The sequence below is a fragment of the Lepisosteus oculatus genome, chromosome 4 (genome assembly GCF_040954835.1).
Source record: "Lepisosteus oculatus isolate fLepOcu1 chromosome 4, fLepOcu1.hap2, whole genome shotgun sequence".
Classification (NCBI taxonomy): Eukaryota; Metazoa; Chordata; class Actinopteri; order Semionotiformes; family Lepisosteidae; genus Lepisosteus; species Lepisosteus oculatus.
Window position 1 is genome coordinate 9,195,017 of NC_090699.1, and position 16,119 is coordinate 9,211,135.

The 16,119-nt window shown below is 41.5% G+C and overlaps 1 protein-coding gene across 5 annotated transcripts; it reads left to right on the plus strand.

The window, feature by feature from the left end:
* The first annotated feature begins 2,329 nt into the window (after window positions 1-2,329).
* On the plus strand, window positions 2,330-13,313 carry LOC102694932 (butyrophilin subfamily 1 member A1-like). 5 transcript variants are annotated; one of them, XM_069188565.1, is made up of 12 exons: window positions 2,330-2,668; window positions 3,139-3,254; window positions 3,821-3,897; window positions 4,509-4,847; window positions 5,867-6,160; window positions 7,690-7,809; window positions 8,402-8,428; window positions 8,994-9,029; window positions 9,130-9,156; window positions 9,951-9,977; window positions 11,589-11,615; window positions 12,271-13,313. In XM_069188565.1, the coding sequence occupies exons 3-12, from the start codon at window positions 3,828-3,830 to the stop codon at window positions 12,798-12,800; spliced, it is 1,497 nt and encodes a 498-aa protein (XP_069044666.1). In that variant the 5' UTR covers window positions 2,330-2,668; window positions 3,139-3,254; window positions 3,821-3,827; the 3' UTR covers window positions 12,801-13,313. The 5 variants fall into 5 exon arrangements, with proteins under 5 accessions (XP_069044666.1, XP_069044664.1, XP_069044663.1 ...); XM_069188563.1 differs by having other exon boundaries at window positions 2,332-2,668; window positions 3,760-3,897; XM_069188562.1 differs by lacking the exon at window positions 3,139-3,254 and having other exon boundaries at window positions 2,332-2,668; window positions 3,760-3,897.
* Window positions 13,314-16,119: the final 2,806 nt, after the last annotated feature.

The following is a 16,119-nucleotide window of genomic DNA, read 5'->3' on the forward strand; positions in this document are numbered from 1 at the left end:
CGCGGCCCGGGCGAATGGCTGGAGCCGGGCGGAGATGGCTGGCCACCTGGCAGCGGCGCTGGAAGGAGCGGCCTGCCAGGTGCTCCTGGACGTCCCGGAGGAGGAGTGGGGTGACTGCGCGACGCTGACGGCGGCTCTCCAGCTGCACTTCAGCGTGGAGGAGGCGCTGGACCTGATCCAGGAGAGGCTGGCCCTGCAGCACCGCCGACCAGGAGAGTGACTGGACCGGGTCGCTGCTGATGTCTTGTTCCTCATCTGTTGTGGATACCCAGCATTCCCCCGGGATGGCGCTCCATGCCTTTCTCGAGGCCCTCTCACTCGAGGAGCTGTGGCGCCACGTACAGCTGGCCGCGCCGGCCTCGCCGGAGCAGGCCTTGACCCTTGCTACGCGGGCCGAGGCCGCGTTCGGGGGAGCTGGCAATGCCAGCAGACGGAGCGCGCCCTGCCGGCTGACCGAGGTAGCGACAGAGGAGCCCAGTGAGTGGAAACAGACACTCGCCATCCGACAGACCATGCATACGTCACCTGGCTGCTCAACTTTAAAGAGCCAAAGGGGCAGATGGCGCGATAGATAGAGGTCCTGCAGGAGTACGACTCCACTGTCGTGCACCGTGCAAGATCTCACCATTGTAACGCGGATGCTCTCTCGCGGCGCCCCTGTGAGGCAGCGGACTCAGCGCTCACGGCAGGAGCAGCGTGAGGGGACCATCCCCACCACGGCGCCGCGAGCGCCGCGGCCACGGCCCTGGAGGGGCCGCTGGGAGTGGCCCTGTCGGAAATGGCGCAGCAACAGGCAGTGGATCTGACGCTGAGCCGGTGCTCCACTGGAAAGCCTGCCCGGAAGGAGCTCGCCCCCTACCCAAGGTCCCTCAAGGCTCTCTGCTCTCTGTGGGAGGCCTTGCTGAGTGCACAGCCCAGTTCGCAATGTGCACATTCTGATGTACGATACGTACAGTGCAGTGCATTCAGTATATTGTAGCACTTTCGGGTTCTAGTGGGTATGCACCCTCGTCACTGCAGCCTCGGGTCAGCCCCCCCACTGCCTGGGACTCGAACCCAGGCCTCCGGCGTCACTCAACAGGGGACCAGCCAACTGAGCTAAAGGGAGATCTCCCATGGGCGCATACCCACATGAACCCGAACGCGCTACATTGGTGTCAGTAGTGGGATGAGATAGCTATTTGCTGAGGATGGAAAATTAAGGGGGAGAGAGTGTAACGCATACAGCCGACATTACAGGTTGCGCGAGTTGGCTTGCCAGCTAGGTGATGTCATCGCCCCTTCCCTGTGAAAAGCAGGAACCTCAGGCTGAGAGATCTCCCCTTAAGCTCAGCTGGCTGGTCCCCTGTTGAGTGACGCCGGAGGCCCGCGTTCGAGTTCCCACTGGTGGGGGGGCGCATAACCCCCTGAACCCGAAAGCGCTACAATATTGAAAGCTCACCACAGAACTGCACAGCACAACTCTCACATTATCCAGAGATGTCTTCATTACACCCTGGCTGAAATATATGGATGCCCGTTTCCGCCAGGGAGTAGAAAAAAAACGCGCTATAGTATCTCGCAATTGCGACTTAGTATCTCAGAATTTCGACTTCGTATCACAGAATTACGACTTGAAAACTCAGAATTGCGACTTCATATCTCCATACTATAGCGCGTTTTTTACTTCCTGGCGGAAACGGGCTTCCATAGAAATAAGTTAACCTCACTTTGGTGACTGAATGCACACGGTATGTCCCTCTGAGGCACTGACTTTGTTCTTGTTAATATTTAACGTGTCATATGATCAGACTCAGTAAGTGTTTCAGGCTCGCCGTGAAGAAATTTCCCTATACACAATTCTCGGGGATTTCCCTTTCTCCGGAAGCTAATGTGAACATATTCCCTGTGTTATTGTTGTATTATTCAGTTACGCAGTTTAAAATATTTTTGAGTTATATGGAATTCTCTACTTAAGTTTGTTCAGACTGTTCTGAAATTAACTTGTACAGAAAATACCTGTTTCCATCCAGATCCCTTCCTTACAGTCAGTGTTTATCCACCATCACAAGAGCTCTTCAGTTACACTTACTGTATTAGCGTCATGAAGGAAAATATATATTTTTTACTTTTACACGAGAACCCTTTGCGGTTACATTGCGGTAAAACGTGTGTCGTTTTCGCCGTTTCTGTGAAAAGTAGAACTGACGGGGTTTCCCTACAGAAATATGTACTGTAAAAGGTCTTTAGAATATATTTACGATTATGTCACGGTAAGATTTAAACCTACTGTTGGTTTATTATTACTGTAACGTTTGTAAAGTCAAAGTTGTCAAAGTCAATGCTACTTTGCATAGGATGGTATTATTGCATTTATATTGCAAAATATTAATAAAGTAGGTAATATTGTTCACGAATAATTCTCGCATTTTAATGCAAAGTTAACTCGTATAAACGCAAAAGGTTTCTCGTTTAAATGCAAAAAAAATGTTTTTCTCAGTGGCGTTAATACCCTTCCTTACCTTTTCACCAGTGAAAGTGAAAGTATTCCAAACCTCCATTTTGTGGGGACATCGCTGCTTTCCATCGAGACATTTTATTGTTTGTTGTAGTTAGTATTCCTTAATAATTCGTTACTGTTTTTGAAATAACACTGGGAGTGCGAGGCCGGTTACTTTTACAGATCACGGTAAATAAATACATTTATTTCTATATACAGTATAATATATCCATGAACGGATTTAAGTATGTTCCTGAGAGTACTGGGAATGGGCGGTGGTGATTTTTCCTAAACAATTTGCGTTCCTTCTGTATATTTTTCATTTTATTGCTTATTGTTTTGTTGTTCGTTATTGTTATTGTTTTAAAAAGACATTCTTTTTTATTTGTATCATTGCTATTTTTACTATTTGTTTACCGTTTCGCTCAAAAAAGTTTAGAAGTGTTTAAAACCCTTTTAAAGGCTATGTAAGTTACACGATGTTCATGAATATATGATACTTTTATTAAATTGTGATACAGTATGTACAAATGTTGTTTATATCACTGAAGGTGCGCATGAGTTATGTCAATATGTGCGCTAGTGGGGTAAAACTGTTGAAATCTGGGGCACTGTGGAAAATACACCTTGTGTGTGACTCGTTCCGTATTCTTCAGCAGTGGCCATTCTCATTACAATTAAACTCATCTCAAACCTTCACTGTGACCTTGCATCCCTACACCACTAACACCTCTTCCAGCAGCAACCTGAGCTTTCCCAGGAGTCTCCCATCTAGGTACTGACCAGGCTCACACCTGCTTAGCTTCAAGGGGTTGCCAGTTGTGAGTGGCAGGGTGATCTGGCTGCTGGATGCTACTGCATTGTTTTTAAATATATACTGTATCAAGAATTAGAACCGTTAATCTAATTAGAACCATTTGCTCAATTCAGTTCGTCATTCAACATCCTGAAAAATTGATCAAATCAACTTTCAGTTCAGTAATTGTATTATTTTTATTTGTTTCATGTTTGACAATTTTACAGTCTTCAATCGGTTTGATATTGGCTTAGAAGATACTTTAAAAGTCCATATTTGCACATACTGTATATTGTGAATTCAAAAGTTCTTCATATTTACCTATTATAATAACACTGTGTGACAAGTTGTTTCAATATATCCTTATCAAAAGAAGGTGAAGGGAGACTTTAATGATAATAGACTTACTGTCTACTCACAGTCATGAAAACACAACAACTGAATTTTCATAAAGCGTTGAATCAGATTATTGGTTTCCTTACAGCTGATGGTTTTGGAAAACATTCAGCCCCAAACTGAAAGAAGGTGACTGGTTTTCTCCACAGGTACACCATGAAACTAAGCATCTGTGTCTGTGTTAAACTTGTCCTTGTGTGCTTCTGCCCAGGAGCTTTTCAGCAAGGTAAGGATGAGCATCAGTCTGGTGCAGACAAAATTGCTCATTTTAGATTCAAGTTAAATTACTAATAGTTTTCAGACAGCCAGTCCTTTATTCACAAGTAAGTTTTTAAACAAAAATATTTTTTCAAAAACAGGATGGAAAACAATATTCTGTCTTATCTGCTTTTTTTAAAAACAATTTCATGGAATTAAATAAAGCTAGTCAACATTTTAACACAGTGATCACGTGGTCAGGTGCTTTCTCTAAAACCTGTCTGATTAGTGCATCCTCTTGTTTTGTCTTCCTGCCAATTTCCTTTTTCATGGAATGTCTTCTTTCTCTCCTACTGTTTTTAAAGAAACTAGCAAAGAATGTTAAAGAAATCCTTTACAGAATGAATTAGCATCACTTTGCAGAGGCATAGAAGCTGCAGCCTTTGAAAATGAAGACTGGCAAACACAATTCTCAGCATAGATAATAACTAGCTCCTACAGACTGAATGGTCTTTTATGTTATTGAATTCTGCTTTGTATGTATGTCCTAAAGATCTGTCATATCAGTAATCATGCCAAGTGTGGTTCAGAACATAGTAATGTCACACCAACTCTTGTTTTGCCTTTGTTCCACTGTAGATAAATTTGAAGTCATCGTGCCTCTGGTCCCTGTGGTCGCTGATGAGGGCAGCGACATTGTCCTGCCCTGTAAACTCTCACCTCAGACCAGTGTGATAGGCATGCACGTGAGGTGGTTCAGGCAGAAGTTCAGTGAATACGTCTATCTGTACAAAGACAAGATGGAGACAGTAGGATCGGGCTATGAGGGCAGAGCTTCACTCTTCAGTACAGAGCTGGAGAAAGGCAATGTCTCCCTGCTGCTCAAAGAAGTCAAGATCTCAGACGAAGGCCCCTACAAGTGTCATGTCAGCAGACTAGAATCGTTTGCGGAACCCCAGCTGCAGTTAACTGTTAAACGTGAGTCCATGTTCTGGTCATCTATTATTGTCAACACGCTGCTGAGTTGTGTAAGTCAGATATACAGATGTAGCCATTTCGAATGCATTAATTGTGAATTGCATTCTAAAGGCATGAAAGTGTGAGGTGAAGGCGTGAGGTGTCAGTCACTAGACCTCAGCAAATGCCACAATATGACAGAGACAGCACTGCGTCATGGCAAATAATCTGACGTGGGACTTCACTACTCTCTAAAGTGCCAGGGTGGTGCGGTGAATCCTTAAATTAAGACAGCTGTGTGTGCTTTTCAGCAGTATTAATGTTTATTAACCCATAGCTCTACAGTCCTTGTATAAAAGTTTGTGAGCTTGCTTTTCATTGTAAACATAAACATGCTGGTTTTTATTCTCGCAACCTGCATAAGTTAAGATCACTTTATTAGCCCTATACAATTTCTTGTATGAGGAATTCGTCTGTTCACATACCCCAGCTTCTCTCCATGAAACACACAGACAGGGAGAGAAGCTTGCGGTCAGAGCGCAGGGTCAGCTATTTATACAGCACCCCTGGAGCAGCTGGGGTTAAGGGCCTTGCTCAGGGGCCCAATGGAGTAGGATTCCTCTGCCAGCCACGGGATTTAAACCAGCAACCTTCAAGCCACAGGCACAGATCCTTAGCCACAGAGTCATCGCTCCATCCAGTGCAAATCACATATTATGTTATATTAAATTCTCAAAAATGAAATTCAGTTATTCAGACCATCTACAATATTGATTCACATGGTGTTTCCATTAATTTGTATTTTAGTTGTTGCCCCTCCCCCTTTAATAATATCAATTAAGAATCAAAATGGAAATTAGTTCTCATTCCAGCATAACTTCAGCATAGAAGAAAATTTTACACTGGAAAATCCTGACATAAAATTATATACACATTGTTGTCTTTTTTATAACTGGGACAGACGTTAGCCCTGTCATTTGTTCTCGCCCATCTCTTATCCACTCTTGTTGTGTTTGAATGTGAAATTAATCTGTCCACAGGCCAAGGCTCTGTTCCCCTGATTGAAGTTGAAAAGCATGAGAAAGACTCTTTGAAGCTGAGGTGCAGCTCTCAGGGCTGGTACCCTGAGCCTCAGATGGTTTGGATGGATAAGAAAGGAAGAAACATCACATTTACGGCAGAGCCAGCCAGGCAGCAGGACAAGAACAGTCCCTTCTCCGTCTCCAGTCACCTCTACATGATGAGGTCCAGTAATGAAGAGGTCACCTGTGTGGTTGGCCCAAAGGACCGTACAGCACATACAGCACAGCTCAGGACCTCCGTAAAAATCAACGGTAGGTGAATTTGCTCAAAGGGTAACTTAAGCAGGTTGTGTGGTAGAAGTCTACTGCAGTTTATAAGACTCCCAGTTTGAAAAGCTAAGAGCTTGGTGATACATTCTTCAGGGCTTTCACTGCGCAGGGCTGGATTTTCTGCACTTTTGATGAGCAGAAATAAGCACCACTACAGACCTGATGGTGAAAGTAACTCATTTTGTGCTCTTTCTTACAAAAAACTGAGAATGTCAAAGCTTGTGGCATCAGCGCTCATATAGATAATGGTTGAGGCAAACTCTTAGATTAAATGAACTGAAGTTCAAATGTGAATTTGGATCCTACTACCTTCAAACCATTTCACTGTTTTTTAAGTAGAAATTAAATGTTAAAGCTTACGTTTGCACATAGCAATTGAAAATAAATAATTTAAAATGTTTAAATTCAATTATGCACCCATACACCAAAGGGGGGAAGCTGTGGTTTTGTTTTAAGTGAAAGGGGGGCATTGTGTTTGAAAGGATGAGAGCCAATGATCAAGTGAGCTTTGTTGATGACTTTGACTAAATGCAATATAAAGATTATAGTCTTTGTTAAGCAGCAGACCAAGATGACATCTTGTATCCAACATTAAATACATGGAATATTGCCCTTTGGTTTAACTTTCCAGTGGTTTTAAAGGTTGACATTGACTTGTTTTCTCTCTAAAGGGTACCTCCTTAATTCCTCTGTAAGTGATGTACAGCTAAGAAGGAACCTGAAGTACATGTTGTTTCATTAACTGTTACAGTGTAATGTCAAATCTGAATACAGCTGCACAGGTGGTGATTTGTTAGAACCCAAGTGCAAGAGACCGGAAAGTAAAAAATGTGAAAGGTGAAAATGAAATAATTGATTCCTGTCTGGCAGGGCTTAATCAGCCCAGGCCAGTCAGTAATAGGAAAGAAAAGAAATGGGGAGGCACGACAGTCCCAGGAGAAACCTGCTAACTGCATCCCTGGTGAAGAGAGGTTGCTAAACACAGCCTGCTGGTTGTAGGGCGGCCCTCAGGAGTGTTAGGGGTGCAGATTGGCAAGTTCAAGGGTCAACGCAGTGTCCAGTGAAAAGAATAATTGTGGGATGGAGTTCGGGCTTGAATCTGAGGCTGCTGCGCAGAGCGAAGCACTGTCTTGAAGCCAAAAGTGCTGTCAAACAGAGTCCGCCGGTGGGAAACGGGGAGCCTTGGGTACGAGAGCAAGCCAGCCTCCTGAGAAAGCAGGTCTGCAGGGCAGGCTTGAGCCTGCAGCTGCTGCACAGTGTGAAGGACTGTCTTGCACAGCGGAGATACGTGGAGAGTCAAAGCTGTAGAGCCAGCGAAGAAAAGCCGGGGCGAAGTGAAAAATGATGAAGTGCCGCCAAAGTGGTACCTCAGCTCTAAATAAAAAAAAAAGCGGGAACAGCTAGCAGCAAGCCCTGAGAAAACCAGCTGAAGGACACCGTCGTGACATATACAGTACTGTAGCTATGGCTGCAGATTGCAAGAAAATAACCCAACCTGATTTTTCTTCCAGATCACTTCTTTGAAAGCACCCACCCTGTGAGGCTCTATGTCTCGGTTGTTGTGATAGCCTTTGCACTGGCCCTGATGTCCATGGCAGTCGCATGTCTTAGTATCCGCAGCCAAGAAAGAGGTATCCCCGTCCTTCTTCCATTCATATCAGTTATCCATGTGCATCTTCCCCGTCCTAGACTACTTGGAATAATTTAATCAAAATTGGACTCAGTGCATGGTATCGATTGTGCAAGTGGTTTTTTACTTGAACAATTATAGTATTCTCTGACATATTTTGGGCCACACGGCCCTTAATGTCATGAGTGTATACACAAAGAACTACAGCAGACCTACCAGCAACAGGATTCTGTAATTCATGGTTTCAGCAAGAAAAGATATTGAGAAATCAAATTGGTGCCTTACTGTTCCACTGACTGGGCAGACTTAAAGTTTAGAACTTCCTCGCTGGTCCTGGCCTCTCTGGCGGGGTCTGTCCTCTCTCCACCTGGCCTTAGATCATCAGAACACCTTCAGACACCTAGCTGAATAGGTCAAAGTACAGTTACAGAATGTGCATCACTAGTATTCTTCTTCACATGCAATTAGATAATGACTGATCTGGAAATCCAGTATTTTCCAATTGTCTGGTGCAGATAGCATGAGCTACATTAGCAATACTGCAATACAACTGTTCACTTTTTCTAACCCAGAACATCTCTATTTTCTTTCAGCCTGTAAGGAGAAGCTCAGAGAATATGGTAAGTTTTATATTCTTGGCTCAATGTTTGTAATTATGCTGTGAAATAAAAACTAAAAAGTATTTTGACTAACAAGGGGATTAGAGGTAAAGAATGCATTTCACTCTTCATTCCCACTTTTGAAATTTTACTAATAACAGAGGTACCATGAACTGAATTCTTATTTTTGGTATTTTACAGTTAAGGTGCAAAAGTACATGTTTTTTGGGAATTCATTAAATTATTCACTTTTATTTTGGTGCATTAATTTTCTAATCATGAAACAAGCAACACAGTCTTTAATATTAAACCTAAGTATCAAAAGTGAAATCTTGAGATTGTGAACCACAACATTTGATGTCTGTGTGGTGGCCTTCCGCCTTCATCTCTTTCCACAGCGCATTTGAGCACTTCTCTCTAATTAGCTGATTCCTGCTTTAGCTCTGAATCTGTATCACTGACTTGGCTAATCCTGATATATGTAGAGCGTCTATGTACGGTATGTGTACTGTTTTTAAGTTTTAAAAATGTTTTCTTCACATTTGCATTGAAAATAAATCTGATTGCTTTTTGAACTGTTTTACAGATTCTATCACTTCACAACTGGAAACAGCGAGGAGAGGTAAATGCCATTGCTGACTGCATGTTGACTTTTCCAACACATTTGAAAGAGGAGAAATATATACTGACTGTGAGATATAATCCTGTTTTTGCTCTTGCAGATTACAAGGATCAGACCCGCGTAAAAGGTGGGTGTCAATTATACAAAAGCTAGAACGAACATCTCTTTACCACACAGCCAAAAGCAAAATCACGCTTCTGAGAGTTTATTAAATGATGATTTAAGCACATGCAGTAGTCTGGATTTAGCTTGAGGGTCCTGAGGTCGATTCGGAAACTCTGCCCCTATGAAACGATCCAGAGGGATTGCTGCAGGGACAGTGACCATGGGCTTAATGGAGGGATGCTTGAGCACTGAATTCTGGGAATTGAAGTCTAGTGACCCGTAGACCCGTGCCTGGTATGAGCTGTTTGATCCTCTTTTCCAGCATCCATTAGGACCTCCACACAGCACTCCAGCAATCAACGTGTCTCAGAGTCCGTTAAAGGAGTACTGGCAGGCATTAGATTGAAGATTGAAGTTCTGTGCCCAAAACCCATTCCTCCCAACTTCCTATCTTCAGATTTGCCAGTGTTTAATTTCTACTATAGACAAAAACAGGAAATTTACCCTACAGGAAATGAAGAGGAAAAGCAATTCACATGCAGTTAAAGATTATACACACTGTATTAAATGGGGCTCTGTTTTCAGTGTTCAGTAACTAAGAGATGGATAAAGCAATGCACCTTTGCTATTAAAAGGACATCTTGCATATACACATTTATATATTTAACTGTATTTTGTATATATCCTCAAGGGAAGATATTTTATTAACCCCCTGAATTACAACAGTTGTATTAGTATAGTATAGTTCATTGTGTACCATAAGCAAAATATTTTTTGTAGCTACATTTAAATCTTTTATACTCCTGTCTTCAACAGATGCTGTAAAGTTTATCCCAAATTCAGGTAGGAATTATTATTTTAATTGTTTTTATACTGATTTTACTCATTTGTAACCTTACAATCTATCAAGCTGTCAAAGCATCAATACAAATGTTTTATATTATGTATTCATTTTTAAATCATTTTATGCATTCACTGACTGGCTGAGAAATCTGGTATTCGTGTTTATTTCAAAAGAGATAAGTGAAACCATATTGAACAGAAAGTGCATATAGAGCTCATTTTAGATACGGATGTGGCTTGTTGAGATCAATTCCCTGAAAACAGAGAAAGTGATCAATTTAAGACAGTGTAGTTTCTAGAAAATATTTACATAGTGATTATGGTCACACTTAAATCAAAGTATCAATGCTCTTTATGATTATATAATAACCTAGGTGTTAATACTGTTATAATGTATAATACATGTAACAAATGTAACAAGGGTTATTAGGGTTAGGATTAGGATTAGTGTTAGGATTGGGGTTAGGGTTCACTGTCCTTCAGATTCCTGGAAATGATCATCTTTGTCAATGGGGGACAGCCAGTTTTGGTTCGGATGATGACCAGGTTAAGGGTTAATGTTACTACAATACAATTTGTCTTCAGTACACATTGTATCTTATCATGTTCATGTTTTGTTAATAAATATATTAATAAAAATAGTTAGAACATGTTTATAAATAGCAGAGACAGTAAGTATGATGCAGCAATGATCATAGTTTGCTAAGTTTTACTAAGGTGTACAACACATAGAACAGCTTAAAATTTACTTATCTTTAAATTATATTACAATTGATCTTGGTTGTGAAGTATTTTGATCATCTTGATGAATGCCTACCAGAAGTCTTAGTGTTCATAAATTAAAATAGATATAATTTGAATTATAGGATAGCAAAGTTTTATTGTCAGCAGACATATCACCCTGCAACTCACAACTTGCAACCTGCTGAAGCTCAGCAGGTGTGAGCCTGGTCAGTACCTGGATATGAGACTCCTGGGAGAGCTGAGGTTCCTGCTGGAAGAGGTGTTAGTGGGGCCAGCAGGGAGTGCTCACCCTGTGGTCCATGTGGGTCCTAATGCCCCAGTATAGTGATGGGGACACTGTACTGTAAAAAGGTACCATCTTTTGGATGAGACATAAAGCCAAGGTCCTGGCTTTTTTTGGTCATTAAAAAATCCAGGGTGTTTCTCAAAAAGAGTAAGGTGTTACCCTGGCTTCCTTACCAACCATGGCCTCCTTATAAGCCTGATCTATGAACTGGTTCATCACTCTGTTCTCCTCCCCACTGAGAGCTGGTGTGTGGTGAAAGTGCTGGCACACAAGAGCTGCCCTCACATCATCCAGGTGGGGCTGCACACTGGTGGTGGTGGAGGGGAGTCCCCATTACATGTAAAGGGCTCTGAGTGGAGTGTCCAGAAAAGCACTATATAAGTGTAAGGAATTATTGTTATTAATCATTTGAACCAGTAATGTTGCCTAATGTAATATGGTACAATCAAAGCTGGTGGCTTAACATTGTTATACATTTTATAAAGACATTATTATCTGTCTTAATAAATATTTTATTAATTTATGAGTTGATTATTTATATTTAATAATTCAGTGTGTAATGGTGTCTTTTATTCTTCTAGTTTGGCACTGGATTTGCAAAGCTGCAGGTAACATCTTCATTTTACTTAGATGAGAGTATTTTCCGTTTCCTATTTAGTTTTCTGTTTTTAATTTTGATTTTGACACATGCTCTGTGGAATGGTTTGGTATGTGTGTATGCTTAGTCCAGATGGTGTCATAGTTTCGTGTCATTTTAATGTGCAAAGTACATAGTATCTTTACAAAGCTTGAAAACACTTTGTAAAGAGAAGGTGCACAGATATTGAAAATAATATAGAATGGTTCTACAATACATAAACCAATTTTACTGTTAATTGTGTGTGTGTGGTTACATTTGAATTGAAGTTCAAGGTTATTGTGGACACACCATCAAATGCAAGCTCTAATTTATTCTTTCCTATTAAATACACGATGTTAATATATTGTATTTGATAACATTCTTTTTTACATTAAACATTGAATTGAACTGTATATTTACAGTATTTGTATGCCATTAAGACCTATTTTTTTTAGTGGATGTAGGCCTCCCATGTTGTTCCAATTGGAGCGTGCGTATTGATATGTGTTTGTCTAAAATGTTCAGATTATAGTATGACTGAGGCTGAAATTCCAAATCTTAATGTTTTATGCAGTTTTGTTAGAGAGGTAAAAACATAACACATAAACCCTCCTTTTTACAGCATTGTTTTTTCTTCTCTTTAGTCGATGTGAGACTGGATCCTGAAACAGCACAGGAAAGCCTTATAATATCCGAGGATGGCAAGACTGTGACACTGGGAGATAAAAAGGACGTCCTTTCCAGTGAGAAGAGATTTGAGCGGCTGCCCTGTGTCCTGGGTAAGGAGGGCTTCACCAAGGGCAGACGATACTGGGAGGTGACTGTGGGGGAGAAGACTCAGTGGTATGTTGGAGTCTCCAAGGAGTCAGCGAAGAGGTCTGGGAAACTATCTATTGACCCCTCAGCAGGATACTGGGCTTTAGGCCTCCGGGATGATAAATTTTTTGTTGCTGGAAAACAAGAGACTCCTCTTCAGTCAAGCCTGAAGCCCCAGAGGTTGGGGGTGTATGTGGATTCCGAGGAGGGGCACGTCTCCTTTTACAACGCTGAGCTAAGGTCTCACATCCACACTTTCAACGACACCTTCGAGGAGAACCTCTTCCCATTTTTTGGCACTGACCCCCCATGTAAAATACCACTCAGCATCTCTCCTGTAGCCGGAAAGGCATCATAACACAGATCTAAAGCCTTTTAAGGCCAGCAGATGCAAGAATGGCTCAAGAGGTGAAGTAAGGAAGAACATACTGAAATCGCAGGCCTGCTAGGTATGAACATGATAGCACCCAATTAAAAACCCAGGGAGTTCATTTGATTTTTTGCACAAAACTGGAGAGATCACCAGTACAGTTAATCCTTGGGTAGCCTAAAGATTTGTTAAACTTGCATTCTGAAAGATTTATGGGCACTTTCTGTTTCACAGATATTTTAGAGGTGCAGTTCAGTTGCAATTTTTAACGTTAAAAACGTTTTTAACTCAGATGCTTATTTCCTACTTTTAACTAATTGTTTTTTTTCTTTTCTTCTTATACTTAGGACATTGCTGTGTTCTTAAATATATTATTTGTACTTGTCAAAAATCAGGATTTGGTTAATGAACATCTTGTTTAACATCTCGTTATGTGGTAATAAAAATATGGCTCCTAAAGAAAGCTGTTTGATTGACAATAAAGAATGTTTTATTGTTAAATTGGCTAGTGGATATAGCTCTCAATTGTTTTTAATATATTATTAAATTGTTAATGGTAAGAAGGGCAATTTTTCTCCACCGTTTAAAGATTTTTTCTATACCTTATTTAACTATTTTTCTAGAATGCTTGCTGTAAAGTGTGTGATTAATTACCTCTGACCTAATTTGAATATTTGCAAGTATGCTGACAACAAAAGCTACTGTACAGATCTCTAGGTAAAGCTTTAATAAGAATAATCTCTTAGGTACAGTTTGCAGCAAGGAAATCTAGCAGTGACCTGTACAGTTCAATCATTTAAAACATTTCAATAAAAAGCAGATTTTTTATCATTATTTATAAATTATAAGATAAGATCACTTTATTAGCCATATACAATTTCTTGCATTAGGAATTTGTCTTTTCACATACCCCAGCTTGCTCTCCATGAGACACACAGACAGGGAGAGAAGCTGGGGGTCATAGCACAGGGTCAGCCATTTGTACAGTGCCCCTGGAGCAGCTGGGATTAAGGGCCTTGCTCAGGGGCCCAATGGAGTAGAATTCCTCTGCCAGACACAGGATTTGAACCAGCAACCTTTCAGCCACTGGTCCACCCCAGTGCATACAGGAGCAAAGCTTGCATTAAAACAAAATAGCTCAAATTACAGGGGGTCTTTCCTAGCTTATATAGAATGGTAAGCAGGTTTGATGAATCTTGTATCACTGGTGTTCCCAAGAGAACAGAGCCCGATCAGCAGGAGTACAAGGACAAGGAAAAGGCAAATAAGGGTGCAGGTGTCACGTACTGGCAGCTGGGCAGTAAGCCAGACCCCCAAGGCTATGTGTGTTTACTGAACTAGAAACCTAGACTCCACTTTACAAGAAACTTTTTAACTCTATTACCTCAACTACTTTGCTCATTTCACCAGAATGGCATGGGCATGAAATGTTTCTTTTGTATTCTTAATGTTAAGGTGTGCTCAGACAAAAGCAAAATGGAACGAATTAACCTTTGTTGCCCCTAAGGGACTTTGTCTTGCACATCAAAACCTCCTAAACACGAAAACGTATAACATATGCAACAATAATACAGTACAGTGCCATGATAAAAAACAACATTCAACAACATTGCTCAGTCAGAACTCTTCCAGTACCATAAAAATGAAAAAAAAAACAGTCTATTAGCTGTCAAAGAGTCTAAAAACAATAACAAGATAATAAGATCCCTACCTGCAACATTTTCATTGTGCAATATTTGAATGCTTTTAGTTTTCAGAAGTGTGGGGGTTTTGTGATTTTACTGAGCCAATAATTAATTGTAGCAGTAATCACGAGGTGACTCGTTATGGCTTTTAGACAATCAATCGTCAGTCTGCCTGGATACAGGCGGCAGATCTTACTATGAGGGTTATCAAAATACAAGGTATATAATCTCGGAGAGATGCAAACACAAAGAGATACACAACAGAAAATATACTTCAATATACCGTTCGGGTATTCCAAATCGCTCATCAGTGTTATTACCCACTGTTACACTAGGCTCGGAGGTAAATATATTACTCATGAATTAAATTGATAACAACTTGTGGTGAGGTAACAACTAAATTCTCAAGACTTAATGTACTGTAGGACATGGGGTTTACTTATCCTCTGTGTATGGATTTGGATTTCCAAGCACGAACACCAAAACCAGCTGACAGGCTCTGTTGCAAACTCTGTCCCAGCGGTTGTCCAATAGGCGTCATCTCGGTGTCCTCTGGCTACCGGCCAACCAGTCGAGGTGCAGCTCGGAGTAGGACGGGCGGAGGAATCTATCTGCAGCGTGCAGGGCAGTCGTTGCTCCCAGGAGTCTACTAGTAGTCCGGCTGACTAGTAGAAAGTCTCTATGCACAGAGTGTGACCACGGGTCCTCGCAAGTCACTCTTTTGCACGGGAAGAAAACTGGTTCGTTCCCGGTCCAGCGCTGCTTCTGAATAAGCTATTCAGGTGTCGACGAGGGTCCAACTGTAGGCCGCCGTTGAAAAGCGGAGCATTCACGTTGGTAGAATTCTGAGTACGTACGGGATCCTCGGCCTCGTGCTTGGAACAAAGTCCAAGTCCCAGTGCAGACAACAGCAGTTGTCACGTGATTGTCTCTGAGGGTGCATGAAAATGGCGAAGGAGAGCTCTGACCTGAGCTTGCGCTAACTTTTTGACCAAGACAGAGATGTGTGCTGATTGGTTGAGAGTTTGGCGGGCATTGGAGACCCACATGGTGTTACCACGCCCTGCCAGTCCCCGATTGGTTGATCAAGGTGAGTCACTTACTCCTGACACTTAGGAATGCAGTCCGGATGTCCATCTGGCACTCCCTAGACAGATAGGCGCCAGGGAAGACCACTGATCATGATAGCCAGGCTTAGCTAAGTGCATCCCCATTTGGGAGTTGTTCCTTATCAAAAGAAAACACTTTAAATCAGCCTGCATGAATAGCTTCTCTGTGGCTGCACCAAAGAGATGAAGAGAGAGATGGGGCCTCATTTGGGAAAGCACAGCAACGCTTAATTCTGTCTCATTAACAAGATTTGCAGCTACAGAAGTTAATGACATAAAAGGAGAATCTGCACTGAAATGACTGACAAAAAAGTTGATAACTTTACAGTAACGGAAGTATATTGTTTTTGCTGCTCTTTGTATTACCGAATTCTATGTACGACATTTCCTAACTAAAAACAAAATAAACTGAAACTTATTGCAATACAGTACTTGATTAATTTTAATATAATTAAGGGTCAGGACCCCCAAAAAATATGGTAAAAAAATAAATTGAAAAGCACAGCTCATAAA

What these genes read in the sequence shown, in the direction of transcription:
- LOC102694932 (XM_069188565.1), top strand. Translation starts at nt 3,828, where the DNA reads ATGAAACTAAGCATCTGTGTCTGTGTTAAACTTGTCCTTGTGTGCTTC. An exon ending in GACCTCCGTAAAAATCAACG is followed by an intron (nt 6,161 to 7,689) that starts GTAGGTGAATTT and finishes TTTTTCTTCCAG; the next exon opens with ATCACTTCTTTGAAAGCACC. An exon ending in AAAGTTTATCCCAAATTCAG is followed by an intron (nt 9,978 to 11,588) that starts GTAGGAATTATT and finishes TTATTCTTCTAG; the next exon opens with TTTGGCACTGGATTTGCAAA.